The 8164-nt window shown below is 29.1% G+C and overlaps 1 protein-coding gene across 1 annotated transcript; it reads left to right on the top strand.

The window, feature by feature from the left end:
- The first annotated feature begins 2287 nt into the window (after positions 1–2287).
- On the top strand, positions 2288–5893 carry LOC111896117 (uncharacterized). The gene is made up of 10 exons (XM_023892136.3): positions 2288–2622; positions 3054–3145; positions 3289–3396; positions 3489–3565; positions 3649–3782; positions 3874–3923; positions 4042–4134; positions 4261–4352; positions 4460–4566; positions 5689–5893. The coding sequence occupies exons 1-10, from the start codon at positions 2362–2364 to the stop codon at positions 5728–5730; spliced, it is 1056 nt and encodes a 351-aa protein (XP_023747904.1). The 5' UTR covers positions 2288–2361; the 3' UTR covers positions 5731–5893.
- Positions 5894–8164: the final 2271 nt, after the last annotated feature.

The raw sequence follows: 8164 nt of genomic DNA, 5'->3' as shown, positions 1-8164 counted from the left end.
TTTCATTATATTTGATATAAACTAATATTTTTTAAAATTAAAATATGAAGACTTAAAAACCCATCTTTTCCTACAAACTTACTAGTACAGTGAGTAGAAATCGTATACATTTTCATGATTTTTTGAGATTTTTGTTTTTGGAGTTTTTATAAAGGTATTTTTTTCTTCAAATTTTGATAATTATATTCATTCCGTAGAGAATTAAATTTTACTTCAATTCCACTTCAATTCCAGAATAAAGAAATATGAAGATTATGAGATAGAGACGGGATAGTTGAGAAGCATATACATGTAAAGATGTGTGTAAAGGACAGGGGCGGTGACACTGTGTACATTGGAGCTGAGAGATAAATACTTGGTGGCCGCAGTTGAAGATAGGTAGAGTGGGATGTTGACCTTGTTCATCAAGAAACTTAGAGAAGAAAACCTATGTAAAATTTGTTTTTAATGTTTTTTTTCTCTGAATTTTTTTTCCAATTTTCATATTTTTATCTTATTTGTTACAAACTTAAAAGAACAATTCAAAATGTATAGTAACTTAGCAGATCAATATTCAATATATATAATAATAATAATTGACAACTATTATCCATGAAAAAGTTTTATTTATAACCATTTTGTATTTTTTAACTTTTTTAGGTTAAAATATCAATTTTCAAAATAAATCAAGTTTATTTGAAAACGAATATAACATTACAGTGTTCATCTAGAAATATATCATGCTTTTATATGAAAATAAAGATACAATTAGTAAATAAATCTGAAACTAAAAGGTATCCATGGACACATATATGCCAAAGAGTAGGGTGGCTATGATGATTTGATGTTCTGATGACGAGTTTATGTATAATTGCTATTAGGCCATCCGTTATACCTACCATATACCATATATGTGGTGGGTGCCATATCAGCACCACATTTCCCTACCACTAACATGGGATACCTACCACTAACACACCACTCCATCTTATTTTTTTTTTTAATTAAATTTAATTCAAAAAGACATTAAAAAACATATAATTTTTTTTAAATACTAATTATAAAAATAAGTTATTTAATAATAATAATAATAATAATAATAATAATAATAATAATAATAATATTTTAAATAAATCAAATTACTTAAATAATTAGGAAATATAAATCCAAGGTTTATTTTGTCATTTTAGAAACTATTTATGTTAAAAGATTTCTGGTCAAGGGTATTTTCTATAATTGACTATATCTCATGGGTAAAAGTTGCCAAGACTTACAAACTTTGTCTTCTTCCCCCCAAAAAAATACCCAGCTTGCAGCCCTCATCTTCTCTGTTTCAGATCTTCAAATAAGCAATCCAACCTCATTTTGTCGTTTTGATTCGTGATGCCCACCACTGAAGACCACGAGCACGGAGAACCACGATGGTTCGGGCTAGTGTGGACGGACCACGGTCGTGGCAAGCTAGACCACGAGACCCACCGTGGTCTGTATACCAATAGGCCTTATATGCTAGTCTATGAAGATATGCCAATGAGCATACGATGATTATGATGATTTGATGCTTTGATGATGAGTTTACGATGACTATGATGAATTGTATGTTTAGATAGTAAATTTTGATTTTATGAAATTACTTGTTAAATGATGTTTAAATATGTTAAGTTAACATATACATATTTGCATCTCATGCATATAGTTCATAACAATATAACTTTTTGTAGTCCAAACATCTACGATGTTTGTTGGGTTCATCACTTATGCAATTTATATGTTCTTTGTCCCGTTTTCATCACTAGTGTCCCTTGTATGTTCGTGAGTCCGTATGTTTGGTTCAGATAATTTATAAGTTTCTTTAGGTTTATCGAGGATGTAAAAGATTTTAGATAAATTTTCATTATTGACGTGGTGCATGTAGGATGAAACAGACTCATGGACATTAAAATATACGAGGGACGATTTTAGAATTAGAAATTTACTATACAAGCATGCAAAACATCATAATCATGATAGTCATATAAAACTCATCATCAAAACATCAACGTACCACAATCACCATAAATTTATCATCAAATCATCATAAAACAACAACCAAGTTTAAACCAAAAAAATGCTAAAATGTTGCATATTTTGTGAAACAAAGCCAATCCACCAGTTAACTTTGAAATCTTAAAAGGTACCCACTATTTTTTCCAAAAAACTAAAAGTTTAGGCTAAACCCGGAAAGATGAGAAGATGTTGACTCTTTTTAATGGTCAAAGTTCAGGGGCTCGAAAGCTATAAAGTAAAATTCAAGGGCGTAACTGAAACTTATCTTTTCCAAAACCCTGCCTGCCTTATCTTCAGAACAACGGTAGCACGAAGTTATCGGAAAACCCGACACCGATGGCAGCTCCGATTACCACCAGCACTTCATTATTTTCCCAGTCTTCTCTATTCACACTCGCACTAAAACCTCAGCTATATTCACCAAAAACCTTAATTCAATCAACTCACAGAGTCTACCATACCGGAGTTTCTACGTCGCCATGTCTATTAAATCGAGCTTTAAGGTTTCATCATGTGCATCACAGAAACAAGGAAGCTTTGAAGAGAGGCCTCTCTTCGGTTTGTTTCTACAAGAATAAAGATTCTATAAATGACAAGGTAATTTGTTTTTATTTGGTAAATACATTGGGAGTTTTGTCGTTTGAGAATGCTACTTTGAGTGAGGTATTATCAGAAATCTGAAAAAAATTCGTAATTTTATGGATTCAGTCCTTGTTCTGTTACCGATCTAGTTCAACCAATTCGGAAATCGTAAATCCATGCCACGCATTTAGGTTACCCTAGGTTTCTCAATAGAAATCTACTCTCAAAAGTTTGACACCATTAACTATATAGCTTCCAATGGTGTTAGTAAAAGTGTTAATCAATATCAAATAAATTCAATCTTTTCATCAACATATACATAAACTACATTGTGTCAATTTTGCAGTAAAAGCCTTTTACACGACAATCTTTATCATGAATTTTCTGATTCAAGTTTGTAAATTTGCAAGTTCTGATTCTAATTCAAATGGTGGAATGTTCTTCAGGGAAGTGGATTAGAGTGGCCAATCCTGCAACGATGGGATGTACCATGGGAGTGGTATACAGTTTCACTGACTTCACTTGCTTGTGGATTAGGGTAAAACTTGCTTATCTTTGTTTCCATGAGTCCTACTTTCCTTATAAACCCTAATTTCTTCCATGTACCTTGTATCATATGCATTAAAAAAGTTATCAATTTTTCCTATAAACCCTAAGTGAATGTAATATTTGCCCAGGCAGTTTTGTTTTGACAGGGCTTGTAGAGGCTGCAGCTCTTCCATATCTTGGCCTTCAAATTGGAGAATTAAGTCTTGATGAGAAGGCAGAAATACTCTTTTTTGATCAGGCGTATGACTTCTTTATTTTATTTTTCTCTATATATCGTTGAATTAACTTCTTATTAATATATTTAATTTGCCTTGTTTCTTTATGTTTTTCAGCTTCACAACAGCTGTTATACTTGCAACACTTTATAGTGTCACAAACAGAAGTGGACAAAAAGACTTGTATAGCTATGGTAATTATCACTATAACTCATAACATATTGTTTTTTTTTTTTTGTTACAAACTTATTGACATTTCATCAAATTAATTTTCCAGATTGGAGGAATCCTTTTGATCTTCAAAAAGGATGGCTTTTATGGGCTGGAATAGGTCTTGTTGGAGCCTTGATTACTATCTCACTTACTGGAGTTGCCATGGCCTTTTTCAGTGGCGAGCCACCTCAAAGAGAGGTCAGTCAATCTATATATTATAAAAAAAACTCATTTGTAATTATAAATTTTTAAATTTATTTTTTTAAAAAAATCATTAACTTTGTTCCAGACTGATGCTCTTGTTCGCTTGCTTCCTTTGATTGGATCCTCAAGTGTCAGGTGCACAACTGCCTTTAATTCTTTTAAACACATCATAAAGTATAATTGGATATTGTCTTTTTATTATAAATAATCAAATAATTTCTTTTGTGTGTGTGTGTGTGTGTGTGTGTTGTAGTACTATATGCTTGTTAGGCATCACAGGTGTTCTAGCTCCAGTTCTTGAAGAAAATGTGTTTCGTGGTTTCCTTATGGTGTCTCTTACAAAGTGGTAAAACTATAGTAGTCTTTATTTTTGTTCTGCATATATTTTTTTAATTATTTAAATTTTATAAAATGTAAAAAGGGTAAAGAAAGTTGCTATTAATGGTGTGAGTTATGATGATTATCTTTGTAGGGTGCCAACACCGATTTCAGTTCTTATAAGTGCTGCGGTGTTTTCAGCAGCACATCTCACTCCTGGGGAGTTTCCACAGCTCTTTATACTTGGTATTATTTCTGCATACATTAAATAAAAAAAATTAATATTTTGAAGCTTAAAATGATGTATTTGAATGTTAAAATGTTGTATTTAATTGAAAATGGTGGTGATATAGGAACTGCTTTGGGATTTTCATATGCCCAAACTCGAAATCTTCTCACTCCGATAACAATACACGCGCTTTGGAACTCGGGTGTTATTGTATTGTTGACCATTCTCCAAGTAAGTTATTTAAAAAAAAACATAAAGGGTAATGTAGTCATTTTATGTATGGGAGTTGTGTCAAAGTTGTTATGGAATATGAAAATAAGGACCAGAATCGTTGTGAAAAGTCAAATTGAGGACCAAAAGTGTTGTGAAAAATCAAAATGAGGACCAAAATTGTTATCAGGAATCAAAATAAGGACCAAAATTGTTAAGAAAAATCAAAATAAGGACCAAAATGGTTGTGAAAATCCAAAATGAGGATCAAAATTGTAATGAAAAAAATGAGGGCCAACATCGTTATGAAGAATCAAAATAAGGACCAAAATTGTTGATAAAAATCAAAATAAGGACCAAAATGGTTGTGAAAAAAATCAAAATGAGGATCAAATCGTTGTGAAAAATCAAAATAAGGACCAAAATTGTTATGAAAAATCAAATTAATAGCCAAATTTGTTTTGAAAAATAAAAATGAGGACCAAAATCGTAAAGAAAAATCAAAATGATGACCAAAATCGTTATGAAAAATAAAAATGAGGACCAATATTATTATGAAGAATCAAACTAAGGACCTAAATTGTTAAGAAAAATCAAAATAAGGACCAAAATGGTTGCGAAAAATTAAAATGAGGATCAAAATCGTTGTGAAAAATCAAAATAAGGACCAAAACGGTTATGAAAAGTCAAAATGAGGACCAAAATTGTTATGAAAAATAAAACATAAGGATCAAAATTGTTATGAAGAACCAAATAAGGACCAAAATCATTATGAAAAATAAAAAATAGAACCCAAATTGGGAAGAGAAACTTTTGGGACTAAAATTGCAAAATTCAGCTATAATTAGGGGACCCAAATTGTAATTTACTCATTTGACTAATTGTTAATCATCCAAATTCCAAAATGCATCATGGAAATTTTTTTTCCATAAAAAGAAACAATTACAATTTTAATGTAACATGCCAAAAGGAGAGTTTTTAATTTGGTTGAATAAAATATCAGTTTTGTTATCATCCCAAGAATTTAGAACCACTAACGTAGCTGATTATTTATTTATTATTTATTTCTACTTTATAATAGTAGTTGATATTTTGTTTAAAATAAATGCTAACAAAGTTTCATGTTGCCTGTTTTTTTTATAGATTCAAGGATATGATATCAAGGAACTATTGCAAGTGTCCTGATATAAATCGTATATTATCGGATTTAAGTATGTACATGTACATCGCTTTCCTTTCTTGATCTGGGATATTGTAATTTACCTTTCTAGGTAGATATACATATACATATATGTATGTGTACATACACACGTTTAAATTTCAAATTAACTACATAATGAATTGGTTATTGTGTGCCTAATAAATGGTTGATGAACACAAATTTCAACTTATAATATATAAATAGTTGACTAGTGGTAAATAGAAAAAAAAAACCATTAAATAGTCAAACTTTGATTTTACCATTGAATTAGTAGGTGTCGAAGGGTCCACATTTGGATCCGGGCCCGATTTCAGCAAAAGTCCGGCCCAAAAAAGAATGCCTTAATATTATTAATATTGTATTCAAGTATCATATTTTGTGATTTCAGCTTTCATATTTGAATTTTGACAAAATTGCAAAAATATCCTAGTGGTTTTTCAGTTTCTTTGAGCAAGGTCCAAAAAAAATTTATTAGCAAAAAAGTCCTAATTTGATGGTTTTGTTATGGTTTTGGTTTCTGTCTTATTAAGTTTAACAACATGGTTGTTAACTTTTGGCAAATGACGGATTTATTTTAGGGATTATTTCTTTAGTTTTATCTTTTTACCAAACTATAAGGACCAATTATACAAATTTTCTTTTTCATTTAATAAATTCTTTTAATTAATTCTTTTTAACTTCTGTATTATTTTTTTATGATATTATTATATATTAATAAATATTATATGTAATATATTATATTTATATATTAACAAATATTACTTTATTTGATTATTATTATTGTTTAATTATTTTTTTGAATTTCTTTTTTATTGGATTATTGTATATTAATGAATATTATTTTTAACATATAATATTTATCTATTAATAAGTGTTATTTTATTAGATTATTAATTTCATTTAATTAATTTTTAATTTTTTTTACTGTGTTAATTTTTTTTATTGGATTATTACTTTAAATTTGTTATTTTTATTTATAATAAATATTATTTTTTAATTGTTTTTATTTTCATTTAAGTGCTTTCTTTATTGTTTTAAATAAAAATACCAAAAAATCTCACCCACACCACCCCACCTCTCCTAATTTATTTTAAAATATTTGGAAGATAACATATTTTGGACAACACCACCACCATCACTCAGTCACCACCACCAGCATCACTCAGTCATCGTGTTTATTTTAATTTTTGTATATTCACATATATCTAAATTTGTTATATATTTCAATAAACTTATGATTCTAACATATATAATTTTCCTAAAAATATTTCTACATGAATTACCAAATCCAAGTACTCGCTACTCGGTAGTCGGCTGAGCGAGTACCGAATAATGAGTTCTAAAACATTGCCACCACTTGTAGTGGCTATGGTGGTTTGAAAACCCTTGATCTAATATTGTCGCCATTGATATCAGTATCAGTAATGAATGGTCGACTATACGCTGTATGTTTTCTTGGGTTTATTGTGCATTGTGTATGTAATCGACCGATGTAGTTTTCGTCGAGAATGGCCGACTGTAGGCGATGATCGGCGATTTCCAGCGAGATAATACGACGACGCAAGGGGGTAGAAGGCAACAATGGAGGAGCTGACCAGGAGTGTTTGGATCAGACCTCCTCGTGGTTGTAGCAGAATATGGACGACTTAGTGGCAGATATATAGGATTCCGTCGGATTGTGATGAAGTGTCTTAGGTGGCTACTGGCGGCACTGGGTGTAACAAGTTGGTGGGGTTTCTTTCGAACAATCGATGAAGGTGATTGATAGTTGTCCCGCCGATTTTCGACGATGGGATGCGACACTTTTGTGTATTCTGACGACTTTATGGTGGAACCAATAAAATTAAAAAGAAATAATATTATACATTATAAATTATTAATCCAATAAACTAATATTTATTATATATAAAAATAATAAATTAAAAATAATAATCCAATAAAAAGAATTAATGTAATAAAAAAAGTTAAAAGAAATTAATAATAAAATAAAGTAATATTTATTAATAGAAAAGTATTATATGGTAAAAAAAATATTTATTAATATATAACATAAAAAAGAATTAATCCAATAAAGAAGAAATTAAAAAAAAATAATTAAAAAAATTAATAATATAATAAAATAATATTTGTTAAGATATAAATATAATATAATATAATTAATATTTATTAATATATAATAATCCAATGAAAAAGAATAAATCCAATAAAGAAGAAATTAAAGAAAGAATAAATTAAAAAAATTAATAATATAATAAAATAATATTTATTAATATATAAGTATAATATATTAAATATATTACTTATTAATATATAATAATCCAATAAGAAAGAAATTAAAAAAGAATTAATGTATAATATTTCCATAAAATGAAAAAGAAAAATTATAGAAATGGTCCTTGTAGTTTGGTAAAAAGATAA

Source organism: Lactuca sativa, chromosome 8 (genome assembly GCF_002870075.4).
Source record: "Lactuca sativa cultivar Salinas chromosome 8, Lsat_Salinas_v11, whole genome shotgun sequence".
NCBI lineage: Eukaryota > Viridiplantae > Streptophyta > Magnoliopsida > Asterales > Asteraceae > Lactuca > Lactuca sativa.
This window is presented reverse-complemented; position numbering and strand designations above follow the sequence as displayed.